At 40.9% G+C, this 19,837-nt stretch overlaps 1 protein-coding gene across 3 annotated transcripts in view; it reads right to left on the bottom strand.

Moving 5' to 3' along the window:
* DYNC2H1 (dynein cytoplasmic 2 heavy chain 1) overlaps window positions 1–19,837 on the bottom strand; it is a 669,732-nt gene that overhangs the window by 473,962 nt on the left and 175,933 nt on the right. For all 3 annotated transcript variants that reach the window (XM_073613106.1, XM_073613107.1, XM_073613108.1), the window contains exons 37-46: window positions 18,233–18,432; window positions 15,358–15,622; window positions 11,119–11,326; window positions 10,902–11,031; window positions 8,802–8,957; window positions 7,984–8,243; window positions 7,273–7,519; window positions 5,371–5,522; window positions 3,283–3,427; window positions 2,468–2,570 (exon numbers count right to left, since the gene is read on the bottom strand). In XM_073613106.1, the coding sequence (XP_073469207.1) occupies window positions 2,468–2,570; window positions 3,283–3,427; window positions 5,371–5,522; window positions 7,273–7,519; window positions 7,984–8,243; window positions 8,802–8,957; window positions 10,902–11,031; window positions 11,119–11,326; window positions 15,358–15,622; window positions 18,233–18,432 (1,866 nt within the window). The remainder of the gene's footprint in view (window positions 1–2,467; window positions 2,571–3,282; window positions 3,428–5,370; window positions 5,523–7,272; window positions 7,520–7,983; window positions 8,244–8,801; window positions 8,958–10,901; window positions 11,032–11,118; window positions 11,327–15,357; window positions 15,623–18,232; window positions 18,433–19,837) is intronic.

Raw genomic sequence — 19,837 nt, 5'->3', positions numbered from 1 at the left:
GGGAACAGTTGAGGGGAGCCCTTTTCTGTTCCATCATATGTGTGCCCCTGTGCACAAGGCCAGCTTTATAAAGACATGGTCTAATCAGTTTGGCGTGGAGGAATTTGAGTGACCTGCACACAGCCTCAACCCCACTGAACACTTTTATTATAAATTATGACACAGATTGCAAGCCAAGTCTTCTTGTCCAAAACCTGACCTTACAATGTTCTTGTGGCTGAATTTTCAAACTTTCATAAATCTTGTTTAAAGCCAGAAGATTAGAAGCTGTAATAGCAGCTGGGAGGGGTGGGGGGTCCTTATTATTGCCAATGGTTTTGGAATGGGATGTCCAAATAGTTTACATGGGTGTGATGGTCAAGGGTCCACAACCTTTTGGCCAGCTAGTATAGCATGTGACTGAATGTAACAGCTGGGTAAATGACAGACAACAGCCACAATACCACTGTTCTTAAAGTAGAAGTTCAGTCTAAAACGAACTCTAAATCTACTGGCAGACACATTCTAAGATTAATCTATCTAACCCTGTAAAGCAAAAATCGCTATCTATACCTTTTCTGCAGCCGATCCGGTCTGGTCTCCAGCGCCAAATGCTTTGTGGAAAAGACAGCCAACAATGGCTGGGAAATGCCAGGCAAGTGACATCACCCATAGACTTACTATGGGTCTTCCGCTGTTAGCTGCCTCTCCTGTACACGACTAAACAGAGAAGCCACTGCTGACAGCTCAGCGTGGGATCAGACCGGATCGGCTGCAGAAAAGGTATGTACTGTACAGTATAGCGATTTTTGCTTTACATGGTTAGATAGATTAGTCTTTGAATGTGGCTGCCAGTATATTCAGAGTTAGTTTTAGGTGGAACTACTTTAAGCCACAAAACTAAACACTCTGCTGTTAAAAGTACTGTCAGCGATGGTCATGTAAAGTTTTAACATCTTAATAGCCAAGGCCCTCACACTAAGAGCATTCAGACACATGAGGATTATCCCGAAACATATTTGCGAATTTATGAGTCATCATGACATTTATTAATGACAAGCACTTATGTGAAGTCTCTTACCAGCCAAAGGCATTCATTAATCTGTTAAGCCAGTCTTGTAATTCACACATTTAGCAGGCTGACACCACTATTTGCCATTTCAGTTTTGCAGCTTACCATGTCATCAGGCTGCACACTGGAAAATTATTCAACATTATCTCAATCACAATTGTAACATCTGTCAAAAACAGATGTAAAAATCATATTGAACTGAAACTTGTCTATCCTTCTGCTAAGGCTGGTTTTCATTACTTGAAACCTCTCTACAAGCACAAATATACTTTAGGGATGGATTGGACAAACACTTTGCACAAATCCTGAGAGCCTCTCGGAGAATAAGTGAGAGGGTCATCAAGTAAAATTTCCATTTCATCTCATACAAATAAAGCTGTAATAACATAAAACCCAGGTTCACACTGCTCCAAAATGAAAGTCAAGCAAATTCCAATCGACTTTGCCCTGCAGCTTCAGTTTGACCTTGATACAACTTAATGTGACTTTTTTAAACTCTATGGCATTGAAGTTGCATCAAAGTCGGACCAAAGTGGTGCAAGAACCTTTTCTAAAGTCGGAGCGACTTGTGTCGAATCAGTTCAGACGGCACTCACAGGGAAACATTTTAACTTGACATGTCATGCGACATGTGCTCTCACAAGTTGGATCCCATGTCGCATCAGTGTGAACTGGGCCTAAAGCCTCTTTCATATGGATTTAGCTGCTGACTTGAATCTGCAGTGAATCACTTTGTCAGCAGTGGCTGGCCCACAGATAGCAGGCAATTAGGATTGAAAATACTGCTTCCCAAATCCCTGTTTGAAGAGAGATTTAATTCTAAAATCCCTATTCACCACACCACAACCATCCTATACTGTTGCATCGAGGCATGGCCTCATTCACCTCTGATTGGCTTGACCTGTACAGCCCAGAGAGTATCTTCAACCCCTGTAGGTGTGCCAGGCTTTGCAATAACGCGCATGTGCTAAACAGGAAGACCGGAAGGTCTGTAGAGACCAAGGAAAATAAAAAGTGGAAGTCAACAGTAGGGAACATCTAATTTTCAGTCAGTGTTTATTATTTTGGTGAGTAGGATGATATTCAAGGTAATCTGCAGTTATCCTTTAAAGTGAGAATGACGGCTGCAATCTCTTTGCAAACCAAACTGTCTCCTTTCATTCAGCTTGTAGATTTGAAGTTCATGCTGAACAAGTTGGGCTACAGATTTTCCCTTTTTCATTATACTGCATATGTAATGCTTACACTGAAAGGCTGGGAAAAATCCTGTAAGCGAGGTTTTTTTTTTGTATATCTAAACACATTACATAAACAATGGCACACAAAATATCTTTACTATATTTTGAGCAGTAGTAATAGCATCAGTAATAAAAAAAACTAAAAAAAAAACTATAAACAACCACAGTAAGCACCTACCTCCAGTTAAATCATATCTAAAGAGCCCCAGAATCCACTGAGTCAGGATACACGGTGTAAACAGATAGTGGCTATGATCATCAACTGAAAACTTTGCACGAACCTAAAACGTAGAGAGTGGAATTAATATTAGTTTGTCAAAGCTGATCTCCAGGCAAACAGCTAAACACATAGATAATAGGGAGCTGTTTTATCTGCCAAAATGAGCAGCATTCCTTCATGCATAAAAAGTCAGTGCTAGCACTCAGATGCTATATATGATGACTGAGTCTTGGCTATGCACTATATCAGTAAGATGAAGCATCTTTTTGGTCTCCCCCCTAGCTTGAACACATCCAACACTTAGATGTTTTGACTCACACACGGAGGATTAAGCCTTGAAAAACCAGCATCTACCGCAAAACATGTTGGCAGATCCTGTGTAACATGTGTGATATTGTGTGATATTGTGTTCGATGTCCTTATGATATGTATATGTGTTTTTACATGCATATGGTCCTATAGCTGCCCTCTCTTTCCCTCTTTTGTACGAATATTGTATGTACCAAATAATAAACTTTTAAGACCATAATAAAGATGACTGTTGCATATATATGATATACCTCAACTATGGGGACCACCATTTAAAAGCCCATTTTTCTTACACTTTCTTTTTTACTATTTATCGGGCTGGTGCTCCCTATGTTTTGAGTTTGTGGGACTTTGTTCCCTTTACCAGGCCCTCAATTATGAAATAACATTTTATTCCCTCTACAATTACACACAAAACAGAGTGGGAAGGCTAGAAGATAATTTATTAGAAGTCTTATATCTACCTGTTCATAGACCTGAACCATAGACCCTGCTAGCTGGTGAATCTTTGACACAGAGCTCCACACTGGGTCTTTCTTTAGATTCTTATGAAGAACAGGCTCTAAATAGGAACTGCAAATTGTCTGTAGTTGGTCCCTTTCAGGATAGCTGTAATAAATTAACAATCACAAAAATGAATAGCAATATTTATTTTCCTCAGACAGCACAATCTCACTTAAAGAGGAGGTCCAGCCCCCCCCGAAAAATTAAAAACCAGCAGCTAAAAATACTGTAGCTGCTGACTTTTAATATTAGGACACTTACCAGTCCTGAAATCCAGCGATGTCGGCACCCCAGCCGATGTTTCCATCGGCTCGCGAGTGCTGCCGCCGCCATTGCCTGTATGGGAAACCAGCAGTGATGCCTTGCGGCTTCACAGTCGGTTCCCTACTGCGCATGCGCAAAGCGTGCTGCGCTTTGTGACTGGCCCAGCGGCAAGGGAAGGAGGGGGGCTGAACTTCTGGGGGTCCTCGCCACAGCCAGGTCTCCCTGAAGTGGAGGAGGGTACCTGTCAAAAAGAGGTACCCGTCCCCCCCCCTCCAAAAGTTGCCAAATGTGGCACCGGAGGGGGCAGATAAGCAGAGCTTCCACTTTTGGGTGCAACTCCGCTTTACTGTGGAACTGTAGTCAGAATATTAGGTCTGGCTAGATCACTTCAGGCTGACCCCTTTTGCATGTATAGCTATGTAAAACATTAAAAATAAGTGTCTATACTGTTTAAAATCCGGTAATACGCTGCCTCACCCTGTACAAATGGTAAATATGTTATCCCGCGCTACCTCGTAGTGTGTATGTTAAGTATAGTATATATTGTTTGTAATGCCTCAACAGGGTGTGTTGATAATCTTCTGTTGGGTGGCCACATACAATCTGATTATATTAAATTACTAAATTATTGTTGTGCCTAAACCCTTAATATCAAGTGTGCTTTAGGTAAATCCCTATGTGATCTTCAAATTATAAAATTCCATGATATCCTATATATACATAATCCTGTGCTATTATCACAAACAATTGACAATAAACAAACAACAATCATTCCTTGAAGCTATCCTTTTTAAAGTCAATAAAATTGCAATAAGTCTGTCTCACCCTGCTCTGCACATGCTCAGTTGCTCCTCTCCTCTTCTCCATCGGGGTCCCCCAAGGTTCTGTTCTTGGACCTCTCTTATTCTCCATCTACACCTCCTCCCTGGGTCAAGTAATAGCTTCCAATACCATCTCTATGCTGACGACACACAAATCTATCTCTACTCCTCAGCTCAATCCTTCAGTCTCCTCACGTATCACTAATTTACTAACAGACATATCAGTCTGGATGTCACATAACTTCCTCAAACTCAATCTATCCAAAACTGAGCTCGTGATTTTTCCTAATCAACCTAATCATTCTATTCGTTCCTCCCAAGACCTCCTGCTCTCTAGTTCCCTCGTCACCTTGTCCCATGCTCGCCTCGAAGACTTTTCCCGAGCCTCTCCTATGGAACTCCCTACCCCAATCTGAATGACTATCTCCTACTCTGCTTGCTTTTAGACAATCCCTGAAAACCCTTCTCATAGAAGCATATCCTGCCCCCACCTAACAACTATACTTTTACTTTCTCCATCAGATCATCCCCCACAGTTATTACCTTTTGTATCACTTGACCCTCCCTCCTAGATTGTAAACTCTAATGAGCAGGGCACTCTAATTCCTCCTGTATTGTAACCGTACTATCTGCCCTCATTATGTAAAGCGCTGAGCAAACTGTTGGCGCTATATAAATCACGTATAATAATAATACTCTTCATATGCCCCTTTTTTCATTTGGAGCTTAGTTGTCGGATAGAGCACTGGTTAATATATTAATCTGTTGTCATTTCCATTGTACCTGGATAATTACTCCTCCTCATCTCCCCCCTGTCCCTTCACTATTCCTAATTTTTCCTTCTGCATCGCATCTCGTTCCCTTTTACTACCTCAATAAAACAGAAAATGTACCTGTCCCTGCAAAGGGTCAAATCAAACCTCAGACAAGATATGTGGAATACTATGAGGATAATATACTCACTCTATTGCACAAATACGGACCACAGAAGTGAATCTAGTTGTCAGTTTATGCCTCCCAATGGTGCCACTAGCAGACATGGATGCCACAATCTGAATATTTTCTAAGCCAACCCATTCAAGATTGTCATCATAGAAGCCATTGTATGTTAAAACCTAAAACACCACAACATACAAAAAAGGTTTAAGTGATTAGCTCAAATAATAGGATCCAGTCATGTTTGTTTAACAAACTGGAACATGATAATTATAATGAATATAACAACACAACAGTATTTTTCTCCCAGTAGCTTTTTGGAAATCCGAATCACCAAACGGAACACTGAAGTTTGGTTTTAGATAGAGCCAGTCAAAACCATGAAATTCATTCTGCATTTAACATCATCTGAAATTCGGGATCAACTCTATTCTTCTATTAATAATCAAAGATATTTACAAGACAGGATTTCATTTGATTGTTTGCTGTGTGATGCACCCAATACTGGTATTTTTAACATCAGGCTTTCTGCGTGTGAGGAGGGTGCTCCAGGATCACAAGGAGCCACTTTTAAGGTATCCAGATTACCAATAAAAGAGTAGGTTCCAGAGTTTTAGGAGCTTTATAATGCAAATCTACACATCAGTTCCTGAAGTCAAGCTCTTTCTTGTCCACCCCTCCAACAAATTACTACTGGTCAGTGAGGATGCCCATCTCAGAAATGGATCGACGGGAGTTAAAAAGGGATACATGGTTTTAATAAATATTTCTTTCCAGAGGAGGCAGGTCATTTCTAATAGATACTTTCATAATATTTCCCCTTGCAGTAACACATTCATATGTTTGCATGAATAATGCTATTTTACGTGAGGCTAAAACGGAATAAGCACCTGTGTTTAATTCCAACTGTAAGAATTGCTGGGTACATTGATTCAATTTTCTATCGTCCTACTTTGGACCACTCCCTTCTTTGTCTTCTTATAAGATACTAAGCTGGTAACTGAACTGCATAGTACCTATATAGGGTATATAACTTATAACACAGGAGTATTTGACGTGTCCAAAGTGTTCTAGGCTAAGCTAATACCCACATATCTGAAAAGAACCCCAGTGAATAAGAGGCATATGGAGTTGTATGCAGTCAGGCTTTGTTCATTTCAGTGAGTGGTAAAAAGTCAGAATTCCAATTACTGTTAAAGTGCAAGTCCAGCCAACCTGGATCAACTGGAGAAGGATTAGACCCCTATGATGTTTTCATTGCTATTTAGGGCTCCGTTAGAGGAATTTTCCCTCACTTACTGTAATGATGACAACAGCTCCACCGGATAGGAAATGACAGAAAATCTGCAACAGAGACACAGCAATAAAAAGATGACAGGGGTTCCAGATTTCCCAGATTCTACAAAATGTTGGAGATTTTCCTGCCTGGTGAAACCATTGTCACTGGGACAGTAAGTAAGAGAACATCTCTCTAATAGAGTCTTGGATAACAGTAAAAACATGACAGAAGTTCTAATCCTCCTCCACTCTTTACAGAACTAAATAATAGTTTTGGCAGGATGTGCACTCTAGTCTTTTACCTTTTAGGGATAGATTTGATTTTATTTCTTTTTTATGTCATCCTCTATCCTCTTATCTGATCCTAATAGGGCTGCAAGAACAGAAGGCTGGACTGCTTAAACTAGACTGTGGTTTGCTTCCCATAAAATTTGGTCTGGAAGCAGAATGGAACTCTCAAGAAAATAATATAGTATGTACAATTCAATTCTTCCACTCCATTTTGGATTCACGTTGAACACCTTAAACTGAAGCCTTCCAGTCAGATGCCCAAACCACCTCACCCGTGCTTTTCTGTGATACTCTTGGCTTACTCCATGTTTATGTGATAAACTTACTTGAACACGTAACTGATTACAATATCTTCCTCACCTGTTGTAGAAATGCTACCAGTGAGTTTGTCCCCCACTTGTCAGGTTTGGGGAGATTGATATCCTTTAAGTAGAGAACAAGCCGTTCACAGTCTTTTGGCCTGTAGACTCGGCCAGTGTTGGTGCTGATTACCAGGCAGGTCTGTGTCAGTTTCTGTAAAATGTGGCGGGAAGATGTCTGAGCACTGCAGTGAACCGTAGCGATCTGCGTCGAGCGGAGCTGAGAAAACGCATAACGAAGAAGCATTCTGAAAAGAACAATTACAGTAACATTTATTATGAGGAACGCACAATTGCAAGGCATCACTACACAAATAATTGTGTTTAAAAGATTTGTTACCAAAAAAGAAAAAATACTCAGTTTAAATATGACCAAATAATACACTGACCTACTTTCCTTGCAATAGGAAACCAACTAATATGCGAACAGCAAACCCTCACAAATAGTGTGTCTGTGTTCTCCCTCTTGCATATGAAGCCCATTTGAGTTAATATTAGTTTCTGCATCTCACAATCGGTCTCATATTATAGGGCAATAGTTAATTTTTCTAAACATGACCAATTTGAACGTCTGCCGTGTCCAATTATAGAGTGGTGCCGAGAACGCTACTTTCAAATATAGAGGCAAATATTAAAACAAAGGTTAAATTAAACCCTAACTTTCAGTCTGACCGATTAAACTGATGCTGTTGTAAAGGAAGATCACACTTACCCCTTCCCACAGCCCTCTGGTCCAACCAATATGAAGGGCTGTTTGGTGTCAGCGCCAAGCCATGGTCTGAAGTAGTCAAGCCCTCTCTGGATGTCAGGAGTTCTGATGACTGGAAGTGCCTGAGGATTACTAAAGTCTTCAATAGTTAAGTTATCTGGTTTTTCCAGGTTGTAGGACATTAAGCGTCCACTTTTACTGTCATAATAGGTTTCCAGTGGTTTACGAGGATCAGGTGGAGATTCCTTGGCCCAGCTGAAGACCTGGAGCAAAATAGGAAAATAAAGCAACCAACCACACATGATGAAATGAATTAACAACTATCCAACAGAAAAAAATACCGGTAAACATAAAATAAATTGGTTTTCATGGAAAAAGCATCATGTGGAAGTGGCAAATTTCTATCCAGAATAAAATCCAATATTAGTCATCAGTTGATAAATATGATACATCTTGTGTCTTATTCCAGCAATTTTATCAAAATTACATAAGTGTGCCTTTTAAGGGCTAACACAAATTGCTGGAAAAAAACCTTGGAAGAAATTTTGATTAGTCAAGTACATTTCTGACTGATAAACCATTCTCCCATTGCTCCTGACCCCTCGATAAGAGCTAGACACTATATGCAAACAGTTCCCAAAGACAATTTTCTAGACTGATCATAAAAAAAAGTGTCTTTGACAAGGGTTTTAACATTTTTAGATCTTATCCTAAAGTCTTTGATGAAGTAGCATCTAAAAATGTACAGGTTTTAAATTGTTACACGATAGCAGACATGACGTGTTAGTTACATAAATTAATGCAGGTTTTGGTTTAACTACCTCTTTAGCAAAGTCATTCCTAGACTTCATATTGAGATTTCCTCCAAGGCCTCGAATAAGACCGATAATGAACTCACTGCGATCAGTACAGCCATGAAGGTGAGACAATCCATTCATAACTGTTCCTATGAGACTGGTTTCCACTACAAAATCATTCTGTGGAGGGGACATTAGAGAAATTAAAGGGGGGAACAAACATATACAGTACATCTATGCATTGCATGCACATTTCTTTTTAAAAATACTGCAAGTACAGAAAAATACCTGTTCTTGCTAGAAATCCAATGAGCTGCTAACTCCTCTTTATTGACTGACAACAATGCATATGTTGCAGTAAAATCCAAACAGTGTTGTCAGCCAAATGCAAAATCCAAAATCCAAATGCAAAATCCCCATTCACACCTGAGACCTTGTAACACTAATGAGTCGCATGACACCGGGGAAGGAAAATTGCTAACTGGGCCCAATTTGGACATTTTCACTTAGGGGTGTATTCACTTTTGTTGCCAGCGCTTTAGACATCACTGGCCGTGTGTTGAGTTATTTTGAGGGGACAGAAAATTGATACTGTTATACAGTACACTCATTACTTTACATTGTAGCAAAGTGTCATTTCTTCAGTGTTGTCACATGAAAAGATATATTAAAATATTTACAAATATGTGAGGGGTGTACTCACTTTTGTGAGATACTGTAATATATATATATATACATACAATATATATATATATATATATATATATATATATATATATATATATATATATATATATATATATTTCATTGGGGTTTTGTGCCCAGTTTAGCAGAAACTAGTGCTTAGTGAGCAACACCTAACCTAAAATGTAATGCAGTGTTACACTATAAGGTTTGTGAATATTAGACCTTCATGCATATACTGTATAAACTTGTTGGACATCCCATTCAAAAACCATGGGCATTAATCTGGAGTTTCTCCTCCACCCACGCACACATGCTTTTTTCAGCTATAACAATACCCATCAAATTTGAGGAAATCTGTCAAATTTGGCTAAGGAACATTTGTGAGGTCAGGTACTAATGTTGGTTGAAAAGACCTGGCTTGCAATCTGTGTTCCAATTCATCCCAACAGTGTTCAATAAGTAAAGTCAGGGCTCTCTGTAGGACACTAGAGTTCCACCACTCCAAACTAGTCAAACCATGTCTTTATGAAGATGGCTTAATTCAAAGAGGCATAGTCATGCTGGAACTAAAAAGAGCACTTCCCAAACTGTGGCTAAATAGTTGGGAGGACCCAACTGTCTAAAAATTTCTTTGTATGCTGTGACATTGACCATATTCTCCACGCAATAATCTGAAAGAGTGTCTACCTAACTTTGACTTATTGGGGTTGTTTTACTAAAACTGGAGAGTGCAAAATCTAGTGCAGCTCTGCACAAAAAACAATCAGCCTGCAGGTTTTTTGTCAAAGCTTAACTGAACAAGGTGAGGTTAGAAGCTGATTGGCTACCATGCACAGCTGCACCAGATTTTGCACTCTGCAGTTTTAGTAAATAAACCCTACTGTGTAGGTGTGATGGTCAGGTGTCCACAAACTTTTGGCTATGCAATGTATGTTAGCATAGCATTTATCCAACGGAATAATAATTGGAATTCAAACTGCAAAGTCTACCGTGCAACACTATTTAACATATCATGGAACTGCAAAACGTATAGCTTCTGGCAAAAAATCTCATTAACTCTAGAGTTTCACCTCCAGCCAATATCAGTTCCCAAACTTCAGAAATCACCTTTTCTGTACTATCTATGATGGAAGTGCTGACTGTTAATTTGGAGGCAGTACATGATATACAGAGACAGTAATATAAGCCTCAGCAGGCAAGAGCTGCTCATTTCATTACAATATTATGGCTTTGAAACATAAAGATCTGCTTATTTTTTCCACTCGCACACATGCCTGGAATGGATCACACTGTGTAATTCAGTCAGTGCCCCAAGCACAGAACACATCAAACTCCAGTATTTCATTCCTCTGCTGCCAACAGGGAATGTAATATACTGCTGATGACCCAGAAAAAGCTATAAAAATGTAGAACAGCACATATTACTCACTAATGTACCTGTTTAAGAACCCAATTTAATGCCTTCTCAAAATAATCTCCGATCCAGTTCTCCAAATTAGGTCTGATCGCTTCTGGCTGTCCCCGGAGCCAGGAGCGGATCAAAGAGTTCCGATCAGTGTTCTCGTCGCTACATAAGAAAATCAAATAAAGTTATTTCAAGAAAGGCAATAATGGATGATCAAAGGTGCTCTTGGTAGAGTGCAAGTTTGATTACCTCATGAAAATCATTCCCATTCTTGATATGGTGGCTGGAGAGGCACTGCTCAGATCGTGTGTTTCAAAGATGAAGTTAACATTGGGACCAAACTGGATTCGTTCTCCACTGGGCATGGTGAGGAGCCGATTATCGTCAAGTACAGAATTTAGAGACTCAATCCACTCTGGATCAATATCACCATCACAGATTATCCAAGAGTTGATTTCTATTAAGAGCAATACAATTAAAGTACTGCATTAAAACCATGTTTAAAGTAATCCCCTACCTAAAGAAGCTTTTTTAGCTTATATAACAGTATTGCCCAAACCAGGGAAAGACCCCTCTCTTTGTTCAAATTCTAAGCCCATCTCCCTATTAAATACGGACACCAACATGTTTCCAAACTCGTGGCTTCCGAATTGCAAGACCATATTGGATCTGTAGGTTGCCCTGATCAAACTGGTTTCATTGTAGGTTGAAAAGCACGAGATAACACCATTAGAGCCCTCAATATTCTGCACTGGGCAAGGCATGGGCAAGCTTTTGACAGGGTGAACTGGTTCTAAATAGAAGAATTGCTGCAAATTTTTGGGCGGGGTGAACGAATGATGGATTGGATCCTAGCTTTATACCACCAGCCTGAAGCATGGGTGAAGGTTAATGGCACACTATCCATTCTATTTACGATTGGTAACAAAACCCAACAAGGGTGTCGATTGTCTCTATTGCTTTTTGCACAGCTTTGGAACCCTTCTTACTATAGGTTGGAAGCAATTGGGATATTAAAGGCAATCAAATAGGCTCAAGAGAACACAAACTTGCCGCTTACGCGGATGATATCTTATTTTATGTCTCTCAGCCAATCACCACTCTCCCGCCAAGTCCAAAACACTTCCAATTAATGTTTCTAAGGTCTTGCCCCCCCACCTGCGCCGATCCCTTCATTTGTTTTGTGGTCTGAATCAATACCTGCCCTATCTGGGGATTGACATCTCACCAGACTTTAAATGTTTGTGCAACCTTATTTATGGGTTCCTCTTGGGGACCTACAGACATAGCAGGGCCTTTCTCCTACCAGGTTGGGGAGGATAAATGTAATTTAAATGAATATTCTCCCACGTTTCATTTACTTATTATATACTATTCCCACAGAACTCCATCTTCTTTAGACGACTGAGGAGAATCCTCTCAACATTTTTTTGGCAAGGGAAAAATCCCAGACTAGCTTATACAATACTACGCAGACTGAAGGTAGATGGAGGCCTGGGCCTACCCAACATAGCTTTATAATACAAAGCAATGGCACTGGTCTGCATAGTGAATTGGCATCACAACTCTGATTATACTGTAAACTATGGGTGCCATTAGATAAAAACTATGGCAGGCAGAAGCCTGGCAGGTGCCCCTTGGATACCAGCCATACATAAGGGGCTTTCCTCTTGGACAACCTTACCTACCCCAACAACTTTGAATGTTTCGGATAGATGGAATATTAACGGTGACTTAGCCCCAAAGACCTCCCCACTGGAATCGTAAGGGGGATTCCCTTCCTGTAAACCAGGTGAGGACTTATGCTCTTTCCAGACATGGGAGGTGGATGGAAATACTAAATGTGCTAAATTTGCTCCTGCTGCAAAATGACTGCTCCTGGAAGTTACGGGACGACCTCTAGGGGTCTCCCCTATGGATCCATGGAGAGACCGACAACTATTTGATTTCACTCACAAAGTGGCCCCTAAATTGCGAACGGTACTCACTCTTTTTAAACCTCTATGCATAAAAGGCCAGAATAAAATACATCTTCTTTCCCTATGTATAAACTCTTACTTATGTTATACTCTGCACAGGGTACATTTCTCCACATATGGTGGTCATGTCCAAAAATTAGGATCATCTGGGAATCAATCTCCCCTGGATTTAGAAGACCACCCTTAAACCAATTAGAAGTACACCTCAACACTACATCTTGCACGACACTCCCTCATCTCTAAACTCTTATAAGAACAGCGTGACACAGCATTTATTAATGCAGCTAAAAGCTTGATGCCAAGATTCTGGAAACAAACCACTTGCCCAACAATCTTGGACTGGAAGAGGGAGGTAGATAATATAATGGAAGTTAATTGCTGGATTCACACTGCTAAAAGTAAACAAGAAAAATTTAGGAACACATGGGTGGGATGGATGTACTACTCCTGCGAGATTGCAGATACTTGACAAATGTACATACTGGGAGTACTAAGGCCTTTATTGGCACCATTACCTTTCTCCATTATCTTTTCATACAGATAATGGAGTAGAGCCTACCCACACAGATTTTTTTAACATGGTCATAAGTATTAGGTCTCATGCCACTTCCAGTGGTGCCTGGCACACAGTACTTGTTCCTCTTCTGTACATCTGTTCAAAGACATTTAGTACTTTTCTTTGTATCAATCTTACTATGCTGAGTTTGTCGATATCGATGTGCTTATAGTTTAGACAACTTGGCTCAGAGCACTCAAAGAGTTTGTAATGTGAAGACTCACTTTGAACCAGTCACTGCTCATTTGTATTTTTTGTCAACCATATGTACCTTGTAGACCAAATGTCTTATGTTAGTTATCCTGCTGTGAGCCTGTCATCAGACTAAGGGCACTCAGAAATCCCTATATTCCTAACAAACACTAAATGAGTTTGAAACAAAAGCCTCACTCACCCCAGTGGCTGTAAGCAATTTTTCCTCAGAGGTCATAGCATAAGCTCAAAAATGGTTCAAGTCATTCTCCCAGCTGCTCAACTGCCTATGCTCCCCCTCGCAGAGCTCCTCTCCTCTGTTTTTATGTTAGAGATTAAAAGACCAGAAGGCTGCCGAGTTACTGCTGGGAGAGGGAGCAGGAGGAGCGGAGCTGCCAAGGCACTACTAGGAGGGAGCAGAGTGAGCTAAGCTGTTGACAGAACAACCACTGCAGTGCAGTGAACTTTGGGGATAATTTGTACCAGGATGCCTGTCACTACATTTCAGTGAGGGCTTGTTTTGGAGGCAATGTACAGCTTAATAAAAACATATAAATACTGACGTGTACGTAAACCTCAACAATGTTCTTATTTGCTCCCTTTAGATCTGATGAATATACAATCAAAGTGTTTTAATACTGTATATTGGTTCAATATATGCACAAAATACCAGTTAATCCTGCCAGAATTCCAGTAAGCTCACAAGTTCCTGTGCATTCTGCAGCATTATCTCAAAGAAGAATTATCAGTTTAGCCAGGCTTACCTCTGTAAACTACAGAACACATCCCAAGATATAGTCCTAACACACGTTCTACCTAGGGTGAAACCTCTGCTCTTCTATAGATACAGTACCGCAAGTGAATAATCCCCCCCCCCCCCTATAATACAAAGTTTGTTACTGGCAGGATCATTAGGTTAAAATAAAATAAAAAATGCCTGAAAAACAAAAAAAAAAAAGAAAACGAATGCAGACGCCATATCGAAAGACTGAAAAGCTGCAATCTCTGGTTTAGATACACTTTAAAGAGGAACTGCAGTCTGCTCACATATTTTGTAATAAAAACATCTTTTCCATTCTGAAGCTTCCCTCCAACCACTTTGCATGTTATTTTATATATATACTGTTATCTGTACTTGCCAAATATGCTGCATAAATCTCCCTCCACTGAGTCTAGCTGCATCCATTTTAACTGTGGGCAGCTGAAGCTGCAGCTTGTTCACTTCCTGGATTTACACAGACACACAGATGCACACCTTCAGCGCTCATTGGCCTTCTTATGACTCATCCCCCTCCCTTCCTGGGAAACTCTCACGAGAGTAAGAGAGAGCTGTGAATGATGTCATAAGCCTAGGATTTTTACCAGACAAAAAAGAAGAAGTGGGCTGTATAAGGTATTTTCTGGCAGAAAAAAAAATGGTTTACTATCCAAAGTTAAAACAACAAGGGCAGAAGGTTTAATAGATGGAAAGATGAAAAAATGACTGAAGGTCCACTTTAAATTCTACTTTCAACAGAGTTGAGTCTACTTTTCCACTTTAAAGAAGAATCCAATATATTCAAATTGTATCAAAAGTATTATGCCGTTTTTAAAACAATACAAGTGCCAAACATTACAAACTGGAATGAGTAAATATAGAGTACATGTTGTAAAGGTGGTCACATGCCCTACAATCATTTCATTCAATCAGTTTTCCTTATATTTTGACTGTCAGATGTTTTTTTAACCAATGTACCAAAACTAAATGCAGAAATGACTGACCTTGAGGCTCTTTGACAACCTGACGAGCGCTGTTGGTTAGGACCCCATCTGACCACTCTCGTGTGTCCATGTCTATGTGACCCAACAGTTGGTGTCTTGGCATTGCTTTAGGGTTCATGGTATACTGCTTTACAACCTTCCCAGTTTTTCCAAGTGCTCCTCTTAACATGCGCCATAGGGTAGACTTGCCTGCACCACTGGGCCCAACAATGACCACACCCATTCTCTGGCGTAGCTGTTCATAGAGTTCCAGTGCTTTTTTAATCTAGACCAGGAAGACAAAGCAATAAAGAAGATCTCCAGCATGATTAAAAAGCATGATATTGGTTAAAAAGAAGCCATTGAAATGAATAAATATAATCAATAACCACACTTTCCTTGCATTGTGAAAGCAAATAAGGTGCACACATTGGGGGGGATTTACTAAAACTGGTGCACACAGAATCTGGTGCAGCTGTGCATAGTAACCAATCAGCTTCTAGGTTTCAGCCTTAGTTCACACTGATGCGGGTTTGAAATCGTGTGAGTTCCGCTGAACTCGCACGATTTTAAACCGACAATACAGTCCGGCTTTGCAGGCGATTTGACAGACATCTGTGTGGGCTCATGCACAGATGTCTATTCAAATTGCTCCCGAAGTCTCCAAAAGTAATAAGGGAACTACATTTGGGAATCGGCGCGGCGCCGCACCGATTCAGACCCTGCCATTGCCGGGAATAGCCGCCGATTTGGCATGCAATTTGACAAATTGGCCCAATGTGAACGTGGGCTTATTGTCAAAGCTTAATTGAACAAGCTGAAGCTAGAAAATAATTGGTTACAATGAACAGCTGCACCACATTCTTTGTGTAGCAGTTTTAGTAAATCTTCCCCTGTGTGTCTGTAAATACTTCCTCCTCTACAGAAGTTGAGGATGCAAGAATTTAGGCAGAATGTTTGTACACAGGTTAAAGCAAACCTGTGCCCATGCAGGGCAAAGCAACATGTTTGCTTTAATGATTGCTCCCTAAAAGCACACTTTGGAAAGAAGGGGTGGCACCTTCATGCTGAACAGGGCTGGTCAGTGGGTTTGGCTGACTTGGAATGTCAAGACTTGAGAGTGGACGGAGAACCAAGCTTGGGGAGTCTCAACAAGGAAGTCGAGAGCATAGTGAAAAAAATGGATCCTGCAGCCGCAGGTGCGATAAGCAATGTACAGTGGAACCTTGGATTACGAGCATAATCCGTTCCAGGAGAATGCTTGTAATTCAAAGCACTCACATATCAAAGCGAGTTTCCCCATAGAACTCAATGGAAACAAAGATAATTCCTTCCACATTGACTTCTATTGCATGCAATACCGCATGTGGCCAGAGGTGGGGAGGGCGCCGGAGAGACTCTGAAATACTCGAAGACCGCTCGGATGCACTCAGAAAGGCTCGGAAAAACTCGGGAACAGAGTATTTCCGAGTATCTCCGAGTGATTCCGAGTATTTCCGTACGGCGCCCCCGCACCTCTGGCCAAATGCAGTAATGCACACCACAGAGGCTTGAATCCTGCTCGTTTTGCAAGACAACACTCGCAAATCGAGTCAGGATTTTTTTAAAAAATTGCTCATATTGCGAAATGTTCGTTAATCGCGTTACTCGCAATCCGAGGTTTGACTGTACAGGCTAAAAGTAAGGAGGCTAGGCCCTGAAGTAACCAAAAGTCATTGCACACAGGCAGTAGGAGCAGATCAGAGATTGAAGATCCATTTGCCCCTCGTAGCAGGAGCGTGAGCAGCAACAGGAAAATGCTTCTTTGACTATCTGCCCACTCCACCCAGCAGAATGACATCACTGCTCTGTCCCACAGTGTAAATCCTTCTGCTGCAAGCTGGCAGGAAAAGAGGGAAATACAAATAAGGTTTCTAATGACTAATAAACCTTAGAGAGCTCACAATGCCAGGCCTAAATGGCCTACCCACAGAAGTGAGTCATCAGAGAAAGAGCAAACACAGAGGCAATGCTTATGGCTTTGAACCTGGAAACTGCCAGTCTGCCAAGTGCTCAAGTGGTGCCAAGTGCCCAAGTGGTGCCAAGTGCCCAAAGGTAACCTTTAGACCTTCACTGCAACGTCCGATCCAGCCGGGGTACGGTCGTCTAGAAGACCCAAGATCAAGACTAAGAACAACTATGCCAGGTAGTTTTAACTTGTTTGGCAGTTTCCAAGCCTTGTGTAGGCAGCAGTATAACCCAAAAGTTAAGGTCTTCTCGCATCCCTTAATAGACAAGGAAGAAATAGTAATGTTGACACTTTTGCTGGTGAAACAAAATTATGTGGAGTAAAACTCAGCACGATAACGATAAATTACAGAAAAATACTAAAAATATGAGCAGCTAAATGCAAACCAAATTTAAATCAGAACTAAACCCTCCTTTCCTTTACAGCCAAGAAAGCAGCCATCTTAGCCTCTGTTTGATCTACAGTTGCCACAGAGCTGCTTGTGTAATCAGTTATGACACAAGCTATAAGATGGCTTGACAGTTTGGTTGAGAGCCAAAGCAACTGTGACAGTTTTCATTCAGGGCATGCCTTGAATGTACCTGTTTTGGAAAACAGTTAAATTAATGGGTTTAGTTCTGCTTAATGTGGAAAAATGCTGTGGGGACAGAATTGCTGCTTATAAGCAATGTCTTTACAGAAATACCACATTCACAAATTTCTGTCTAAAAAAAACAAACACACTTCCCTCTAAAACTAGGAATTTTAAGGAATTTCCCAAAAACAGTTTACATCTGTGATTGGAAGAAGGGAGGGCTGGGCTAGCTTGTTAGACTTGTCAACCACCAACCCAGGTTAAAGGTTTCTGCTTTTAAGTTAAAACTTATTCTGATATTATATTTTACATACCTGACTTGGTATAATTTCTAGATTTGCCTCTTCAAAGACCTGCTGCAAAGCTGCATTTAACTCCAAGTACTCTACATCTTTAAAATCAATTCCTGGAAAGACGTCTTTAATCAAAGCATCACAGCGGGAGCAGTCAGCAAATGTCAGCTTTGACATAGTATTTAGCCTCAGGGCCTGGACCACAATATGGCTTTCGTTGACTATAAGACAGACAATCATTTTTCATTATTAAAGGGTCATCAGTAAAACAACATTAGAAAAGCAAGGGAATTGGATAATTAGTCTCTTACACTCTATTGAATAAGGAGCAATTTGTACCACAATGGGAAGCTTCATACAAAATTGGCTTTAATTAATTTTGGCTTGTCGATGTTAATCTTAACAGCACTCACTCAATGCTTAAAACTTGCTAAAAACATGTTTAAAGCTACAGCCAGACTTGCAATTAACATTTCCAGACTAGAGGTGAAGTGTGCTTATGAACGTCAATAAATCTGCTTAGTAAGGGCTCTTTCACACGGGGCAGATCAGTCATGATCCGCCCCATGAACACCCGCTTGCTCCGCGGGGATCGCTCCGCCGATCCCCGCTGAGCAGGAAGATGACAGGTCCATCGCTGCACGCTGTGCAGCGGCGGATCTGTCAGAGCGCCGCTCTCCCCTATGGGGGGATCGGATGATGACGGAGCATAGTGTCCGTCGTCACCCGATCCGAAAACGGATGGAAAAGTAGGTTTTTCCTCCGTTACACTTTTCGGATCGGAGCGGGTCGGATGTCAGCGGACATGTCACCGCTGACATCCGACGCTCCATAGGGATGAATGTATGTCCGTTTTTCATCCGAAAACGGAAGGATGAAAAACGGACATACGGATCGTCCGTGTGTAAGAGGCCTTTATGTTTTGTAACTGCTTGCCAGATCTTCAGACTAGTGTTTAAAAGCAAGGATAGAAATGCAGATTTTTAGGACAAACAAACACATAGGAAACAAAGGGTTTAAAGTGAGGGAACTGAATTAAAGTATATGTCAAATCAAAAATTCTTTTCATCATTTTGGAATAAAATGATTACAACTGCTGTCAGTTTCTTTGCCATCTGTGTCTCACTGGGGGGGGGGGGGGGTTTCATTCACTTCCTGTCCTATTATTAATTTTTATTATTATCATTAAAAACAAAACATGACTTAGTACTTGGTGGCAAAACCCTTGTTGGCAATTGCAGAGGTCAGACGTTTCTTGTAGTTGGTCACCAGGTTTGCACACATCTCAGGAGGGATTTTGTACCACTCCTCTCTGCAGATCCCCTCCAGGTCATTAGGATTTCGTGGCTGACGTTTGGTAACTCGAACCTTCAGCTCCCTCCTCATATTTTCAATGGGATTAAAGTCTGGAGACTGGTTAGGCCACTCCAGGACCTTAATGTGCTACTTCATGAGCCACTCCTTTTTTGCCTTGGCCGTGTGTTTTGGATCATTGTCATGCTGGACGACTCATACACAACCTATTTTTAATGCCCTGGCTGCGGGAAGGAGGTTCTCAATCAAGATTTGACAGTACATGGCCCCGTCCATCGTCCTTTTGATGTGGTGATGTTGCCCTGTCCTCTT

This window comes from Aquarana catesbeiana, linkage group LG02 (genome assembly GCF_042186555.1).
Source record: "Aquarana catesbeiana isolate 2022-GZ linkage group LG02, ASM4218655v1, whole genome shotgun sequence".
NCBI lineage: Eukaryota > Metazoa > Chordata > Amphibia > Anura > Ranidae > Aquarana > Aquarana catesbeiana.
This window is presented reverse-complemented; position numbering and strand designations above follow the sequence as displayed.